General features: G+C 38.4%; 1 protein-coding gene and 1 pseudogene across 3 annotated transcripts; both read right to left on the minus strand.

The window, feature by feature from the left end:
- Positions 1–758: 758 nt before the first annotated feature.
- Positions 759–11,719, minus strand: LOC126623882 (uncharacterized). 3 transcript variants are annotated; one of them, XR_007623921.1, is made up of 7 exons: positions 11,167–11,719; positions 8,263–8,665; positions 8,073–8,123; positions 7,851–7,933; positions 7,655–7,693; positions 7,017–7,139; positions 759–1,131 (listed from the first exon to the last, which is right to left on the minus strand). XR_007623921.1 is itself a non-coding variant. In XM_050292861.1 (6 exons), exons 1-5 carry the CDS (start codon positions 11,546–11,548, stop codon positions 7,056–7,058), a joined length of 639 nt encoding a protein of 212 aa, XP_050148818.1. In that variant the 5' UTR covers positions 11,549–11,719; the 3' UTR covers positions 759–1,131; positions 7,017–7,055. The 3 variants fall into 3 exon arrangements, 1 of the variants encoding a protein (XP_050148818.1); XM_050292861.1 differs by lacking the exon at positions 8,263–8,665; XR_007623920.1 differs by lacking the exons at positions 7,655–7,693; positions 8,263–8,665 and having other exon boundaries at positions 7,017–7,267; positions 7,854–7,933.
- Positions 11,720–15,817: 4,098 nt separating this feature from the next.
- Positions 15,818–18,825, minus strand: LOC126623885 (uncharacterized; annotated as a pseudogene).
- Positions 18,826–18,946: the final 121 nt, after the last annotated feature.

Below are 18,946 nucleotides of genomic sequence, written 5' to 3' on the forward strand. Positions count from 1 at the left end.
ATGTTTTGGACATAATTTATGTACCAACATTATAAAGTATTCTGCTAAAAACATGAGACGGCAAAAAGTCATACTTTGAAAGAATCTACTAGCATTTCCCTATTTCATATTATATAGAAATGAATCATGTACGAAATCCACAAATCAAGTCACGTTGAGAGAGTTTTTTAAGGACCCGGCTTCTCTGCCCTTCCAGTTTCCATACTCTCATCTCCTTCTACTTTGTGCGGTCACGATTAAGCTACGTCAACATTTTATATTGATTTTTTTATAAAGATAACAAGACAAAAAACAATAGTGATATAAAATGTTGACGTGGCTTAACCGTGACTGCACAAATAGGAGAGGATGAGATTGTATGAGAACCGGGAGGGCAGAAAAGCCTGTGCCATGAACACGATTTGGTAGACCAAATGTAATAATATAATTACACTCTATCTTATATTATAATTAGACACGATCTGGCAGATAAGCATTTAAATTTTTTTCAACTAATTATATTATAATACTTGATTTATCAAACCGCTTTCTTGATACGTTGGAAATGAACTCGTTTCATGTATGAGGGAGTATAACGCTTATAATTAGACACTCTATCTTTGACGTTATTCAACTAAAAAGTGTTAAAATCGGTCGCACATAGCAACATGCGTGCTACATGACGGCAGATTAAATGGAATCTCCAAGCAACATATCCAGATTATAGAATACAACATCTTTGTTTTTTTTTAATTAAACCCCATTGCTGAAGTTCCTCATTCCAAAACATATTTTTATTGACTGTTTCGAGTCCTACAAAATGTTGCCCTGCGTTGACAATTTGACATTTATAGGTGAGCTTCCTGAATAAACAAATCAGCTGGATTTCCAATTTTATGTCCAATCTGTATTTAGAAACTTGAAGAGGGAACCGCATGACATTGTGATGGCCACCCGGCTTAAGACGCTATTGAACAGCGGTACCGGTTTATGTCTTGAGCCAGACAACCATGCGATCATGTCATTCATGGGATGAGAAGTAGATAGAATAGACCACGCGGCCGTCCGGTTGAAGACACTATTCATGGGATGAGAAGACCAAAAACAGGTGGTGGGAGTGTCTTTTTGGCCGGACGGTGAATGTTCAAAATTCTGCATCGGATGAAGTTCAAATACAATGAAATACAAATGCAATTCAATTTTTCATTGACAAAATTTTATCTGGTTCAATCATCAGAAACAACAACAACAACAACAACAACAACAAAGCCTTTTCCCACTAAGTGGGGTCGGCTATATGAATCCTAGAACGCCATTGCGCTCGGTTTTGTGTCATGTCCTCCGTTAGATCCAAGTACTCTACGTCTTTTCCTAGAGTTTCTTCCAAAGTTGTCCTAGGTCTTCCTCTACCCCTTCGGCCCTGAACCTCTGTCCCGTAGTCACATCTTCGAACCGGAGCGTCAGTCGGCCTTCTTTGCACATGTTCAAAATCACCGGAGCCGATTTTCTCTCATATTTCCTACAATTTCGGCTACTCCTACTTTACCTCGGATATCCTCATTCCCAATCTTATCCTTTCTCGTGTGCCCACACATCCCACGAAGCATCCTCATCTCCGCTACACCCATTTTGTGTACGTGTTGATGCTTCACCACCCAACATTCTGTGCCATACAACATCGCTAGCCTTATTGCCGTCCTATAAAATTTTCCCTTGAGCTTCAGTGGCCTACGACGGTCACACAACACGCCGGATGCACTCTTTCCATCCAGCTCGTATTCTATGGTTGAGATCTCCATCTAATTCTCCGTTCTCTTGCAAGATAGATCCTAGGTAGCGAAAACGATCGCTTTTTGTGAGCTTCGCTAGATTGCTCCGGTCATTAGTGTGGATAAGTATATAAATGGATAGAGATAGGAAAGCAAACACAAGATGTACGTGGTTCACCCAGATTGACTACGTCCACGGAATAGAAGAGTTCTCATTAATTGTGAAGGGTTTACACAAGTACATAGGTTCAAGCTCTCATTTAGTGAGTACAAGTGAATGATTTAGTACAAATGACATTAGGAAATATTGTGGGAGAATGATCTCGTAATCACGAAACTTCTAAGTATCGGAGTGGTGTCGTCTTGACTTGCCTTATCTGTCTCATAGGTAGATGTGGCATCTTCTCTGGAAGTACTCTTCCTCCATCCAGGGGTGGTATCTTTAACTGGTGGAGATGCACAAGGTAATGTATCAATTTCACTTGAAGCTTACTTGTAGTTTCAGGCTTGGTCAAGCGCGATACAAACCATGTAGTAGGAGTCCCCCAAGTCGCCGAGCTAGGGGGTCTGCTGAAAGAGGTGACAGACAAGGTAAGCAATCAGAGTTCCGACTGATTGTTCACCTTCTCCCCATCTTGCAGCAGCATGAAGGATAAAGAGAAGAAAAATGAGAAGAGATGATATGAGATACTTTTGCTTTTGAAGAAGTAACTTTCCACAGGCTTATTCTTGAACTGAGCTGGAGGGTTTTCTGGTTTCCTCCAGAGTATAAGGCCGACTGAAGAATTTGAGGGTCAAAACAAGTCCATCAAATCTAGAGTACGTTCTACCCTGCTGATATGGGATACTTTTGCTTTTGACAGAGTAATGAATGTATCGGCACGTGTGCTGTTACGCTTGTCTCCACATGCTTCCTTGTATCCTTCGCACTTGCCCTATCTGTTCCTCAAGCAGATGCGGAATCTTCCCTGGAAACATAAGATGTTGAAGATGAGTACTCGAGAGCAATGCCAGGTAAGTAATCAGGTAAGGGGTTCCAGGCAGTCAGTTCCTGGCTGGAAGCTTGATTCCAAGTGCTGACTGATTGCTCTCTTTCTCCTTGTCTTGCAGGTAAAAACAAGGCCAAAAGAAAAGACAGGGAAAAAGCATGATATGGGATACTCTTGCTTTTAACCCTGATGATATGAGATATTCTTGCTCTAGTATAGCTTGTTTGCAGAGGTATTATCGGGGGGAAAGAAAGCTGAATATTTCGAAAGGCTTCGTTGGGAGTGCCCTCTCAGATATGATGAAGGGTTGAGCATTTTTGCAGGTCTGCCTGTCCGTTGGGGATGGAGGTCGACATATATAGGAGTCTCCCTAACAACAAGTAGTAATGCTATTCCTTTACCCTGCTTGGTCATAGCACGGTAGTGGGAGCTGCCAGTTTCACATGTTTTAACTCTGTCAGAGCACTTTGAAAAAGTGGTCTGTGGTATCTGGCTCTCGAGATTCGGAGAACGATGCCTCTTCGATTTTTGAGAAAGCAATCATGCTGGGGGTATGACTCTCGAGATTCGGAGAGCAGTGTCTCTTCGATTTTTGAGGAAGTAATCATGTTGGGAGTCTGGCTCTCGAGATTCGGAGGGCGGTGCCTCTTCGATTTTGGAGCAAGCAATCTTGTTGGGAGTGTTGTCTCGAATGTGAGTAAAGGTTGGGCATGTTTGCTAGTCTACCTTGCCACGAAGCACAAAGGTTGACACACAGGGACTTTCCAATTATCCAGCAATGGTACTGTTCCTTTACCCTCTCTTCGATTTTGAGAAAGTAGTCATGTTGGGAGTCTGGCTCTCGAGATTCGGAGGACGGTGCCTCTTCGATTTTGGAGCAAGCAATCTTATTGGGAATGTTTTCTCGAATGTGAGTAAAGGTTGGGCATGTTTGCTAGTCTACCTTGCCACGAAGCACAGAGGTTGAGACACAGGGACTTTCCAATTATCCAGCAGTGGTACTGTTCCTTTACAGTTGTGGGTAATAATATGGTAGCTAGACCTTCAAAATTTATGTGTCTAAACTTTTGTTAGTGCTGTTTCTTTGCTATTCTTTTACCTTTCTTGGTCAGAGCGATGTAGTGGGAGCTGCAAGCTTCACGTGCTCAACTTTGGCAGAGAACTTTGGCAAAGTTATTTGTGGTACCCATGAGCTATTGTTGCGTGTGGGAAGTGGGTGATTGAACAGTAAGATTCATGTTCTTTCTACTTCACCAGAAGTCTTCGACAGAATGCCCATAATTTCTGCAAAGCTGAGTGTGCGTGTGACAGGTGCTGACAAGGCTAGAAAAGTAGGTGCCTCTTCGATTTCTGAGATCGGCCCTCGTGGTCTCTGAGCAGCCCAGCTTTTGAGAAAGCGAGCGCCTCTTCGATTGATTCGGAGAACGATGCCTCATCGATTTTTGAGAAAGCAATCATGCTGGGGGTCTGGCTCTCGAGATTCGGGGAGCAGTGTCTCTTCGATTTTTGAGAAAGTAATCATGTTGGGAGTCTGGCTCTCGAGATTCGGAGGGCGGTGCCTCTTCGATTTTGGAGCAAGCAATCTTGTTGGGAGTGTTTTCTCGAATGTGAGTAAAGGTTTGGCATGTTTGCTAGTCTACCTTGCCACGAAGCACAGAGGTTGACACACAGGGACTTTCCAATTATCCAGCAATGGTACTGTTCCTTTACCCTCTCTTCGATTTTTAAGAAAGTAGTCATGTTGGGAGTCTGGCTCTCGAGATTCGGAGGACGGTGCCTCTTCGATTTTGGAGCAAGCAATCTTATTGGGAGTGTTTTCTCGAATGTGAGTAAAGGTTGGGCATGTTTGCTAGTCTACCTTGCCACGAAGCACAGAGGTTGACACACAGGGACTTTCCAATTATCCAGCAGTGGTACTGTTCCTTTACTCTTGTGGGTAATAATATGGTAGCTAGACCTTCAAAATTTATGGGTCTAAACTTTGTTAGTGCTGTTTCTTTGCTATTCTTTTACCCTTCTTGGTCAGAGCGATGTAGTGGGAGCTGCAAGCTTCACGTGCTCAACTTTGGCAGAGAACTTTGGCAAAGTTATCTGTGGTACCCATGATCTATTGTTGCGTGTGAGAAGTGGGTGATTGAACAGTAAGATTCATGTGTTTTCTACTTCCCCAGAAGTCTTTGACAGAATGCCCATAATTTCCGCAAAACTGAGTGTGCGTGTGACAGGTGCTGACAAGGCTGGAAAAGGCTGGAAAAGTAGGTGCCTTTTCGATTTCTGAGATCGGCCCTCGTGGTCTCTGGGGAGCCCAGCTTTTGAGAAAGCGAGCGCCTCTTCGATTTTTGAGATCGGCCTTCGTGGTCTTTGAGCAGCCCAACTTTTGAGAAAGCAAACGCCTCTTCGATTTCTGAGATCAACCCTCGTGATCTCTAAGCAGCCCAGCTTTTGAGAAAGCAAACGCCTCTTCGATTTCTGAGCAGGCGCCTCTTCGATTTCTGAAGCTTCGTCGAGTGCAGATTTTTATAGGGGCTGGCATTAAGTTCCAAAGCACACTTGAATCTCCACCAGTAGAAGCTTCATTCTTGCACTTCTAAGATCTTGATTTGTCCGACCTCTTCTCTCTTCAACACCTTTGAAAATGTCTGGCCCCTCCGACCGTCGTTTTGACTTGAACCTTGTTGAAGAGGCAGCCCCGCCTTCTCCAGACAACATATGGCGCTCATCCTTCGTCTCCCCTACTGGTCCTCTTACCGTTGGGGATTCCGTGATGAAGAATGATATGACCGCTGCGGTGGTGGCCAGGAACCTTCTCACTCCCAAAGATAACAGACTACTTTCCAAACGGTCTGATGAGTTAGCTGTTAAGGATTCGCTGGCTCTCAGTGTTCAGTGTGCAGGTTCTGTGTCTAATATGGCCCAACGCCTATTTGCTCGAACCCGCCAAGTTGAATCATTGGCGGCTGAAGTGATGAGTCTCAAACAGGAGATTAGAGGGCTCAAGCATGAGAATAAACAGTTGCACCGGCTCGCACATGACTATGCTACAAACATGAAGAGGAAGCTTGACCAGATGAAGGAAACTGATGGTCAGGTTTTACTTGATCATCAGAGATTTGTGGGTTTGTTCCAAAGGCATTTATTGCCTTCGTCTTCTGGGGCTGTACCGCGTAATGAAGCTCCAAATGATCAACCTCTGATGCCTCCTCCTTCTAGGGTTCTGTCCAGTACTGAGGCTCCAAATGATCCCCCTCCGGTGCCTTCTCTTTCTGGGGCTCTACCGACTGCTGAGACTTCTCCTAAGCAACCTTTGTGAAGGCTCCCTCTTGTGTGCTTATTTTGACTCATGTATATGTACATATTTGTAGCTTATCGGGGATATCAATAAATAAGCTTTCCTTCATTTCAACGTATTGTGTTAAATACACCAAAGCCTTCTTCGCTAAGTTCTTTGAATTTTCTTTTGTTAAAGCTTGTATGTTGAAGCTTTCTGAGTGGAGCATGTAGGTTGGGGTAGTGTTCCCTTAATTTCCCGAGTGAGGAAAACTTCTCGGTTGGAGACTTGAAAAATCCAAGTCACTGAGTGGGATCGGCTATATAAATCTTAGAACGCCATTGTGCTCGATCCTGTGTCATGTCCTTCGTTAGATCTAAGTACTCTAAGTCTTTTCTTAGAGTCTCTTCCAAAGTTTTCCTAGGTCTTCCTCTACCCCTTCGGCCCTGAACCTCTGTCCCATAGTCGCATCTTTTAATCGGAACGTCAGTAGGCCTTCTTTGCACATGTCCAAACCACCGTAACCGATTTTCTCTCATCTTTCCTTCAATTTCGGCTACTCCTACTTTACCCCGGATATCCTCATTCCTAATCTTATCCTTTCTCGTGTGCCCACACATCCAACGAAGCATCCTCATCTCCGCTACACCCATTTTGTGTACGTGTTGATGTTTCACCGCCCAACATTCTGTGCCATACAGCATCGCCGGCCTTATTGCCGTCCTATAAAATTTTCCCTTGAGCTTCAGTGGCATACGGCGGTCACACAACACGCCGGATGCACTCTTCCACTTCATCCATCCAGCTTGTATTCTATGGTTGAGATCTCCATCTAATTCTCCGTTCTTTTGCAAGATAGATCCTAGGTAACGAAAACGGTCGCTCTTTGGTATTTCTTGATCCCTCATCTCTCGGTCTCAATCGAAAATGTGATAGGAAACAAAATCTTCTATAATAGGCTTAGTTTAAAAAGAAAATGTGTTTACGCATACAAGAACAAAAAACACAAACCTTGCTGGTAGCTCATCTAAGAGTTATGCAGGCAGTTCTTTATCCTTTATCAGCGAGCCCACAACTTCTTTGATTACTCGATGAAGCATCCCTAGCTGCCATGCAAGCTGAACATCCAAACTCCTGAAGGTTTTTAAACAAGTGAAAAACGCCCAAATCACCAGTCAATAACCAACAATTCATCTTGGATTCTTGATGTTGCAGCAGAGGATGCGAGCCGCTGTTTGTGCTGGTCCTCCTAGGCATTTTGCATCCAAAATCTCAATCCTACCCCAGCAACAATGTATTAATTTTAACTTTCCTAGTGAACCATTTCTATATATTTTTTATCTGTATTCTGTGAACCTTTTATATTCTAAAGATTTTTTATGGGTATTCTCTCTACTTCAATGTTGTATATTTTTTATCTGTATTATGTGAACCTTTTATATTCTAAAGATTTTATGGGTATTCTCTCTACTTCAATGAACAACAGATTGACACCAAGCAGAGACCCGTTTTCAAATGAAATAACATAAATCAAAATCTTAAGTAGTTCGGAGAACAATGGCTTAACAACACACAAAAAGAAATAGCATAAATCAACTAATAAATAGACATTTGCATTCAAACAAAATACAAAGGATCGAGTCATTTACCAACTTGAGACCCAGCATGTGCATTGAGACTAGTCCAGTCTATAAAAATGGAATAACCGTCAGGTCTAATGATTTCGAGGCATAACAAGAAACTATAGCATCATTCTTCTATTCTATGCATGATGAAATATGACCATAAATCTTAAATAAAAAAATAAAAATGCTTAGGATGATCAAATTTAACAGAGGATCATACCTTTGGCAGGGGAAAAACATACACCGTCATATGTTTACACTTGTTGCATAAATCCAGAAATAATGGATGTATCCCTTTAGAGCCTGCACTGCCCAAGAAGTAAATTCATAACTTGAAAGAAAGAAAAAAGGAACAAAATGATGATTCAGGATGATGAATGTACATTCATAAATTAGTTAAAAAACGAAAGTAAATTCATGGATCACGAGACTTGGGACTTACTAGTCCGGCAATATTTTTCAGTGAAGAAGAGAACCGATGAAAGGCGCTCATCTGTCCCAATAAAGAAAACGAATTAAAAGTTTTTTTGTTTATTCAGAACAAAATATGAGAAATTACGAGTGAAAAAAAATATTAAATAAAACCAGAGTATTCAAGGTATGGTGCAGAATGAAACTCAAAAAATTAATACCTTGAATTTCTTGTAGTGCCTTGTGATAACCAGTAGGGGAACTACATAGGACAGCGTTTCGTGGATATGGAGGTGGAGGTAGTGTACCAGGTACCCAATACCTAAATAGAGGTAGAGGAGGAGATGGTGCTGGATGACTATTGGAATACTCATACAATTTGTCAGTGTTCTGGCTGTGCCATTAATTGGGTGGTACGTATGGGGGTGGGAGAAAAATTGGTTCCATAACACAACTGAAACACTATGACAAATTCGATGAGTATTCCAATGATTCTCTAAGTTGGTTTTATTTGTCAACCTTACCGAGCCTTCCAGTATTTTACGAACAACCTAAGTTATGTAGGTTATCTTAAATTCAAATCTCATTTGAGAGTGATGATTATCCAGCAGGTATTATAACGGTCTAAAAAATAGAAAAAAAACTTAATATATTATTTTTGTTTGCAGTCAAAGCTTATAAAAACAACCAAAAATACATAAACCACATAAAAATTATATGTATACTCACAATGATTACAATTCAAGTTGTTTCAATAATACCTTAAGATAAATTGAGAGATTTTAATCAAACATTTCAGTTAACGTTGTTTGTAGAGCATCCAAGTCATTTGTGGCACCATCAACAATCGTATCCTTCCTAAACATAACAGTAACAACCTTCCTAACAATGCAATATAAATTTTCAGTGGATGCTTCTAAAAGTTTCTCTACCAGATCTGTATTTCACAAAACACTCAAGAATTAACTTCACAATATAGGGTATTTCTAGTACAATAGCAGTTGAATTATGCAATTCGAATTTGTTCAAAAATCAACCTAAATAATCTTTGAGCGAACATTCCACATTCTCAGTAAAAAATAAAACGCCTTACTAACTATTTTGAATAGAAAATTGTATACTAAGAAAATTATTAGATATAAACTTAAAAGAGTCAAACTTCCATTTCTTTTAGGTTAGAGAGTTTAAAAATAGACATTGGCTTGCCATGAAGTCTTATATTAAAATGTGACTTAAGATTGTGTGCACATGCTCCAATCCAAGTAGAGAGAATATCCATAAATAAATATAAAAAATAAAAGGAAATGATTAGAGTTCACTAAGAAAGTTAAAATTAATACCTTATTGCTGGGATTAAAAATGTCTAAAAGAAACTAAATATATTAATTTTGCTTTTAGTCAAAGCCTACAAAAAAAAAACATAAGAATTATATGCATACTCACAATGATTTCTGATCAATTTGTATCAGGAGTTTAATTGAACATTTCTGTTAATTTTAACTTTCCTATGAATCCTAATCATTCATGTGAAACTTATATATTCTGAAGATTTTATATTTTTTTATGTGTATTTTCTCCCCTGCACTTTGATGTATCATCAGTTTTACCTCCACTAAGCTACTTTTCTATTTCATCGCAGCACATGTGCACACAACCTTGAATCATACATTCTTCAATGAAAGACTTCATGGCAAGGCAATGTCTATCTTTAAACTCTCTTAACATAAAAGATATTATGCAGTGGAAGTCGGACTCTGTCCACAGTGATAATTTTTTTAGCATATAATTTTCTGTTTAGAAAAATGAGTATGAATGTTTATTTTTTTAGTGAGAGGGTAAAGTGTCCTCTTAAAGACTATTTAGGTCGTTTTCCAAACAAATTCGAATGGTAGAATCCAGCTGCAATTATACCAAAAATTCGTCATGTTGTGAAGGGGATTCTAGAGATCTTTTTGAAATACAGTTCTGATAAAGATGATTTTAGACATATCCACCTAAAAAATTTATATTGGACTGGTAGAAAGGTCGTCAATGTTATGTTTAGGAAGGACCGAGTGTCACTGATTTGGATCGAACATTTCAATTCACGTGGTTTGTAGAGCATCCATATCAATGACACTCAGATCCTTCCTAAACATAATACCTCCGACCTTCTTACCAGTTCAATATAAATTTTCGAGGTGAATATGTTTAAAATTTTCTTTATCAGAACTGTATTTCAAAAAGATCTCCAAAACCTCCTTAACAACATAACGAATCTTTGGTATAATTGCAGTTGGATTCTGTCATTCGAATTTGTTTGAAAAACGACCTTAATCTTTGAGAGAACATTTCACTGACTCACTAAAAAATAAAAATTCATACTCACTATTCTAAACAGAAAATTGTATACTAAGAAAATTATCACTGATAAAGTGGACAGAATCAGACTTCCATTACATAATATCTTTTATGTTAAGAGAGTTTAAAGATAGACATTGCCTTGCCATGAAGTCTTTCATTGAAGAAAATATGATTCAAGGTTATGTGCATATGTGCTTCGATGAAATAGAAAAGTAGCTCAGTTGAGGTAAAATTGGTGATCCATCAAACTGTAGGGAAGAAAATACACATAAAAAAAATATAAAATCTTCAAAATATAAAAGTTTTATAGAAATGATTAGGATTCATAGGAAAGTTAAAATTAACAGATATGTTCAATGGAACTTCTGACACAAATTGATCAGAAATCATTGTGAGTATGCATATAATTCTTATGTGATTTATGTTTTGATTTTTAGGCTTTGACTGCAAGCAAAATTAATATATTTAGTTTCTTTTAGACATTTTGCATTCATAATCCCAGCAATAAGGTATTAATTTTAACTGTCTTGGTGAACTCTAATCATTTCCTTTTATTTTTTATCTGTATTATATTAAACTTTTATATTCTAAAAATTTTATATTTATTTATGAATATTCTCTCTACTTGGATTGGAGTATGTGCACACAATCTTAAGTCACATTTTAATATAAGACTTCATAGCAAGCCAATGTCTATTTTTAATCTCTCTAACATAAAAGAAATTAAGAATATAAAAGTTTCACATAAATGATTAGATTCATAGAAAAATTAAAATTGATACCTGATTGCTGGGGTAGGATTAGGGTTAGCAGCAGTATACTCTGCTTTAACATTAAGAATTCAAATCCAAGATTTCTCTTCATTTTCTTCCTTCTTTCTCTTTTCTTCCTCTTTCTCTTTTTATTTTCTTTTTCTGGAGAGAGGTCCTTTCCCTTACCGGAGGCAGAGAGTAGAGATGTGAGGAAGATGAGTGGAAAGAGGGCATGGAAAGAGGGAAAACGAGGGAGCGGGATGTGAGGGAGAGAGAGCCGGTTGACATAGGAAAAAAATAAAATAAAATTGGGGAATGGGACATGAGAGAAGAAGTGTGAGAGATTTAATAGTGAAAAAGTAACGATGTTGTCTGATGGAATGGAAAAGTGGGAGACATAACATAAATACATAATGAATGTATGAGGGAAGAAATCAGAGAGTTCAAGTTTGGGTTTTTGGGGGTTGGTCTGTGGATTTTACTACGAATTGAAAGGGAAGAGAAAGCTGAGATGGCTGGCCGAGCTCGCGAACACGAGAGGAAAACAAGTTTCAGAAGCCTACCTCCTAACCCTAGCCCCTTTTTATAAAGGTTTAGTGGAAGGGAGCACATCAGCCAATTGCACATTTAACCTTCCATTTTTTTGAACAGGCTCTCCTGAGCAATTCCTTAGGGATCTTAGGGATCCCACAATCTTTTCCGTTCATCTTATATCGTGCGGTTAGAAATCATTTAAAATTTAAATTTTAAAATTCAAATATAAATAGTATCTAACAAAACTGACCGTACGATATAAAATGAACTAACAAGATTGAAGGATCCTTAGGGAATTGCTCAGGAAAGGATCCTGGTTTCATTTTTTTGTCATTGCGAGGGCAAATTGGGAACGCAAATTAATCTCGGGCAAGTTGGGGACACAAATTAACCTCGTGACATCACGTTTAACAAGGCTTTTGATTGTGAAATTAAAATCACTCATTTCTTATCGGAGTAAAATAATATTGTTATAAAAGAATAAAATAAAATAAATCATTAAGGTTCTAGTTCGTGGGACACGCCCACGTGACCACTTCACTTCTATGTGTAGTTTCACTCTTCCCTGACCTGTCGCATCCTACTATTGCCAAAGCTATACTAATTAGTTAGGGTTTATTTGGATATATTTTGAAAATGATTAAAAATATTTTTAGTAGAAATATTTTAAAAATTAATCTTTAGAAAAATTACAAGTAAATTTGAAAAAATACTTAAATAAAGTGCTTATTAGATGAAACTGATGTTTTTTTGAAGAAAACGTTTCAAATGCTTTTAGAACTCAAAAAGATTTTTTTCGAAAAACGTTTTCAGTTATTTTAAAAATATATTTACACGAGCTTTTAATATTTTAAATCATTTAGTTCTGATACGTGGGACCTACGTTTTAAATCATTTGGCTTTGGTCCGTGGGACCCACCCACGTGACCACTCCTCTTCCCGGTGTAGTTTCAATCTTGCCGCAGCTGTCACTCAGTTGTGTATCTCTCCCCCACGCATACTCTTGTTTTTTCTTTCCCTCTCCGTACTTACCCTTAATTTTAATTTGAAGTTGACAAATCTTTTCATTAATTTCGTATTTGCCCTTAAGTTTACAAATCGACCATTATTTCCAATTCTTTCCTCGGATATTATCAAGCAGGCCAAAAATGTGGATCTTGAAGTGAATGCCCTAACAGCAGTGACCCAGCTACCCTTACTTGTTGGAATGAGATCGAGACAGACCCGATCGGACAAGGATTGTCTGCCCTTCTACTTTCGATGTTCTCTTGTGCCTTCTTATTTTGTATGGTCACAGTTAAGCCACGTCAACATTTTATATTCTTTTTTTTATAAAGATAAAAATAAATAGTAATATAAAATGTTGACGTGTCTTAACCGTGACCACACAAACAGAGGGCACGAGAAGTGGGAGGGCAGACAATTCTTGTCCGACCCGATCAGGCACTCCCCGTGAGAAAACAATCAAGTTATAGCAACCACATCAGAACCTTGTCTTTGACAAAGTGCCTAACTTGCATAGTATAATACATAAAGTGAATGCACAAGTTGAATGATATTTATATCCTGTTATCTCCTTCAAGAACAATGCAGCGATCACCAACTTAATTCGCTTGAACATTTTGCCGGAGTGCCTCAGCAGCATGGGGATTCCATTCACAATCATGAACTAGTTTTACGTTGGCCCTGGTCAACCAACATTATCACTTAGAAACAGCATCCATGAAGGCAACTTGAAGGGCGAAAAACAACATCAGCAGCGATTGACTGGCTATTTCTATGTCCTATACACTTTAAGATTTGACAAATCTGGAAGAAATCTGCAATTGGGGACCAAGAAACAAACTCTGTATATTCTATTCACGAGTGAGATATACCTGACAAGAAATCTACAACAATCTCATGTCTGCAATTCAGGGAGGCCATGCGGAGCTTCTCAGAATGGTTTCCCCAGGAGAACATACATTTAGTAGTATCGAAAGAAAGAGTTTTCCATTTTCGCGATGCTCAACCCATCCATTATCTCCTACAAGAATCTCCAAAGTACGGTCCCTTGTAGCCGTTGATGCAACTCGACCCTGTTGAAACAGATTCAAGTCTTGAATATATGCAAATGATAGTCGTATGAACAATGCATAAATCAAATAACCACTCATGAACATGAGTAAATCATATAACTACTAAACAACCTTCTCGAGTTTATGTACATTACTTACTTGGCGTGCAAGGGGATGAGCGTTAAGTGATTTGGAAATAACATGCCAAAGCTCCATCCCTAGTGAGTCTCGTATTGGAATCCTGAACGATGGTGCCGGAAGGACAACTATATCTCCAAGACGCTCCAATCTAAAAAAGACAAATACATTCAATATCATACATGGTCATTGAATCTACTAACCAGCAAATGCTTGCACAAGAGCAAAAACACAAAGGTCATCAAGGACAGATTAAGAAATTTGTTGGGAATTTCACAAAGGTCATACATTGAAAAGGTGTTAAAAATCTTCAATATGGAGTGTTGTTCAGGTGGTGAAGTCCCAATGTGCAAAGGTGATAAGCTAAACAAGACTCAGTGCCCTAGAAATGGGTTGGAGATGCAAAGCAAGCTGAGTAAACCCTATATATCGTTGGTGGGAAGCTTGATGTATGCCCAAGTATGCACGAGACCAGACTTCTCCTTTTCTATAAGTGTGCTTGGCAGGTTTCAATCAAACACATGAGAGCAACATTGTGTGACTGCCAAGAAGGTGAGGAGATACTTACAGAGAACAAAATCCTACATGCTCACGTACAGAAAGTCTGAAGAACTGGAGGTTATAAGGTATTCTGACTCGGATTTTGCAGGGTGTGCTGATGATAGGAGGTCCACGAGTACATTGTTGCTTTTTAGGTTACACAAAAGGCATTATGGATCAAAGATATGGTCACTCTAATGGGAATTTAGACAGAATCTCAAGGCCTATAGTGATTTAGTGTGATAACAAGACAACTGTGTTCATCTCCACAAACAAGCAATCTTCTGCCAATCATTTGATGGACATCAAGTATCGTTTTGTCAGAGAAGATGTAAAGAAAGGGCTGGTGGTAATTGAACATGTTGATACAAATTCCATGATTGTAGACCCACTTACAAAGTCATTGCCAGTTGCAGTGGTCAAGAAGAAGAAGCATGTTGCAGATGGAAGTTCTAGAATCATTCGATTCAGCATAGTTGTGGCCCTTGTGGGAGTAAAGTTTAATTTATTCTTCGTTTACTTTATAGCTATTTTCTGCAAATAAATTTGAGAAACTTGTTAAATCTGGATTCCATGTGTTGATTTAACATGTTAGGGCATTATACATTGTATTTTCCTGTTGCGTTTTTCACTTGTTTAAAAATTTCAGGAGTTTTGGATGTTCAGCTTGCATGGCAGCTGATGATGCTTCATCAAGTATGCAGCAACGATAAGGTAAGGGCTCTCCATTGGGAGTATAAAGTGAAACTCCCATTTGGCTGACATGTATTAAGCATCATGCATAAATAGCCCTTGGTATTGTGATTCCAGAGTGATTGCACCATTTTGTGCAGTTTTTTTGGAGTTGTATCCAAGGTTTGTTATAGTAGATGCGTGAGGGAATGAATATTCATTGTTCACTCATGTGGTCACTAGGGAATTGATTTTGGTTAAGACGTTACTTATACAAGGATGACCAGTTTTAAGTCCAAGTGGGAAAAATGTTGGAACCTAGTTGCACTTTAAATTTAACATCTTAAGGTCTAAGTGACATTTAAACTTGAAACAAGTTAGAGTAAGTGATTACACCATATCCCCAGAAAATGGGACGATAAGGATGACATATGACTTCCCACTCCATAGTGCCATGCCTCTCGTTAGGTGGAGTCAAAATCTCTCCCTCGTCCGAACTCAAAGATCAACAAACGGAAATTTGGATTGTGTGAAGGCAAGACTTGGCAAGACGATGAGCGTGATAGCTGTAATGAGCAGCTCTGTAGTGCCAAGTCTCGCGCTCATTATAGCTCTCACGCTCTGCAACAAGTTTGAATTATATATTATATAGCTTGATTTTAGACAGAGACGAGAGAGAATATGAGCCGAGAAAACCAAAACTAGGTTGTTTTAGACCATCAAACATACAACAAAAGCTGTTAAGCTTGACAATAACGGAGCTTTTCAAATTGAAAGCATCTGTATATTACATATATGATCACCAGAATCCAACATACTAGTAGAATTCGTAACCTGAATAACACTCCAACATAACAAATCTATTCCGGTCATTCAGTCAAGCATAATACAAGTGCATCCAGTTTATTACTCCGTCATTTCACGATTGAGCCATTCAAGCTTGGCCCGATCATCTTCCAAACCAGAAAATCTCTCTCTCTTCTCATGCGATGTAAATAACCCTTTGGCGAACCACCACAAATCGCTCAAGGGCTCTACCTCAGGTAAAGATTCAAGTGCCTCCATCACTTTAGGAACTTCTGATGCATGAAACCTACTCGGAAGTACCTTTGAAAGTTTGGAGGGATCAACTTCTTCCTTCTTAGCTTCCTTAGATCCACGTCGTCTTATCCTTTTCTTCATCCCAGATGGACTTGACAAACATTTAGGGGCAAGTACACCAGACGGGCAATTCAACAAGAGGGTCAGTTTAGAAACATGTTATGTGCTTCACCCATTTACCAGAAAGATGTAAAGAAAAAAAAAATATCAGATTTGGAGAAAACTTGACTTGAACAGTTACAAATGAACAAAAGCATACATGAAAACTTAGAGTAACAAGCATTTTGATCCATGTCCAAAAAACTCAACTGTTTTCAGATCAAGTCCAGTTTTATTTAATTTGTTATTGTACTTGTTCTACCCCTCAAAGTAAAAATAAAAATAGATTTAAATTTTTAAATTTTAAATGCCTTTACCTACCCACCTTTCAATCAAAACATTTTATAAACAAATATGATAAGTTTATCAAAAATTTATAAATTCATATACAACAAATATGATAAGTTAATCAAAAATTAAAAATGGTGGGAAGTAAGAAACCTGTGATATTAATATAATTAATCTATAATATAGGTATATTATAAAGAAGAAAAATATGTAAGGTAGAGCATAAACAAAGACCTATAATATAGGTAGATAAACAAAAAGTATTGTCTACCTCCATATATACCTGTTATATAGGAAGAGAAATACTTTATATCGAGAAAGCAGATATACTCTACAAACTATGAGCAAAAAACTATGATACAAGTTGATAAACATTTAATTTGAGATAAACTATCAAAAACATGTGATAAAGGCAGATAAAATACTATTAATCTATAATATAGATAATCAATGTACAAGGTAGATTGATATTCAAGTAGATAAACACCAACGAAACCCAGTGTTGTATAGCAGCAAGTACTATGATAGTATGATTGTGTTTCCCTCAGAAAAGTCGTAGCGCAACAACGTGTAACTCATGTTGGAGCAACTGTATTGTAGCCTTCCATGCTGCAATAGCTTTAGCTGAAAGGGGAGGATACTCCCCCTTGATGCCCAACAGCAGAAGCAATAAACATCCCCTTCTCATCCCTCATAATCACCTCACCCAACCTACATTTCTTACCAGAGAGGTTTTAAGTTATTAATGGATTAGTTCAAATCCTATAATTAAGGAACTATCAATCCAAAAATTAAGGGATTATGTGCATTTACATATTTATAATAACTTATAATCATAGGGGTATATTGGTATGAAAATGTAAATATGCTGATGTGTAATCCTAGTCATTGGACCTATTTCACATAAGTGGACTATTTCCAATTGTGGCTTACAAAATTGGATCTATATCAAGTTTTCCCAAGAAAATAATTACCTGTAGACATTTTCTAAAGTCTTAAAAACGCGCCTCAAGGATCCAGTGGAAAGCTCTTTCACCTTTTCCCCATGGAGATAGAATTGGAACGTTGGCTGCAGCAAAATGAACAATAGATTGAAACCAAGCAGAAACCCGTTTTCAAATGAAATAACATAAATCAAAATCTTAAGTAGTTCGGAGAACAATGGCTTAACAACACACACACAAAAGAAAAAACATAAATCAACTAATAAATAGACATTTGCATTCAAACAAAATACAAAGGATTGAGTTATTTACCGACTTGAGACCCAGCATATGCATTGAGAATAGTCCAGTCTATAAAGATGGAATAACCGTCAGGTCTAATGATGTCGAGGCATAACAAGAAAATATAGCATCATTCTTCTATTCTATGCATGATGATGGATGATGAATAAGACCATAAATCTTAAATAATAAAAAAAATGCTTAGGATGATCAAATTTAACAGAGGATTCATACCCTTGGCAGGGGAAGAACATACACTGTCATATGTTTACACTTGTTGCATAAATCCAGAAATAATGGATGTATCGCTTTAGAGCCTGCACTGCCCAAGAAGAAAATTCATTACTTGAAAGAAAAAAAAGAACAAAATGATAATTCGGGATGATGAAAGTACATTCATAAATTAGTTAAAAAACGAAAGTTAATTCATGGATCACGAGACTTGGGACTTACTAGTCCGGCAATGGTCTTCAGTGAAGAAGAGAACCGATGAAAGGCCCTCATCTGTCCCAATAAAGAAAACGAATTAGAAGTTTTTTTTTTGTTTATTCAGAACGAAATATAAGAAATTACGAGTGAAAAAATATTAAATAATACCACAGTATTCAAGGTATGGTGCAGAATGAAACTCAAAAATTAATACCTTGAATTTCTTTTAGTGCCTTGTGATAACCAATAGGGGAACTACATAGGTCAGCGTTTCGTGGATATGGAGGTGGAGGTAGTGTACCAGGTGGCCAATACCAATACCTAAATGGAGGTAGAGGAGGAGGTGGTGCTGGATGCAAAACATCGGGCAACGGACCCCAATCGCCGTCCGAATCCGTCCAGGAACAGAGGAATCTTCGGTGTTGGAGAGTATGAAGAGAATAAGATGGAATAATCGATGAGCAGGGTAGGGTTAGGGTTAGGGTTTGGGTAGAACTGGAAACAAAATGCCTACGGTGGTGGAAGGGAAAACCAACACCGGCACCAGGGTTGTTGCTACTGACCAGCAACTGCCGCATCAAAAACCCCAGATTTCTCTTCGCCATTCTCCTCCTCTCTCTTGGCTTCTTTTGGTTTTGGTTTGTTCTTTCTTTTGGGTGTTTTCTATCTCCTGGTTCTGTTTTTCAATTTTAAAGGGGCACATTTATTGCGGATGATACTGAGGGC

The sequence above is a fragment of the Malus sylvestris genome, chromosome 5 (assembly GCF_916048215.2).
Source record: "Malus sylvestris chromosome 5, drMalSylv7.2, whole genome shotgun sequence".
Taxonomy (NCBI): domain Eukaryota; kingdom Viridiplantae; phylum Streptophyta; class Magnoliopsida; order Rosales; family Rosaceae; genus Malus; species Malus sylvestris.

Excerpts from the sequence above, each read along its gene's own strand:
- LOC126623882 (XM_050292861.1), bottom strand. The coding sequence starts at position 11,548 with ATGTATTTATGTTATGTCTCCCACTTTTCCATTCCATCAGACAACATC. Across the intron at positions 8,124-11,166 it reads AATCCTACCCCAGCAATCAG|ATGAGCGCCTTTCATCGGTT; the intron begins GTATCAATTTTA and ends TTATTGGGACAG. Across the intron at positions 7,934-8,072 it reads TGAAAAATATTGCCGGACTA|GCTCTAAAGGGATACATCCA; the intron begins GTAAGTCCCAAG and ends TGGGCAGTGCAG.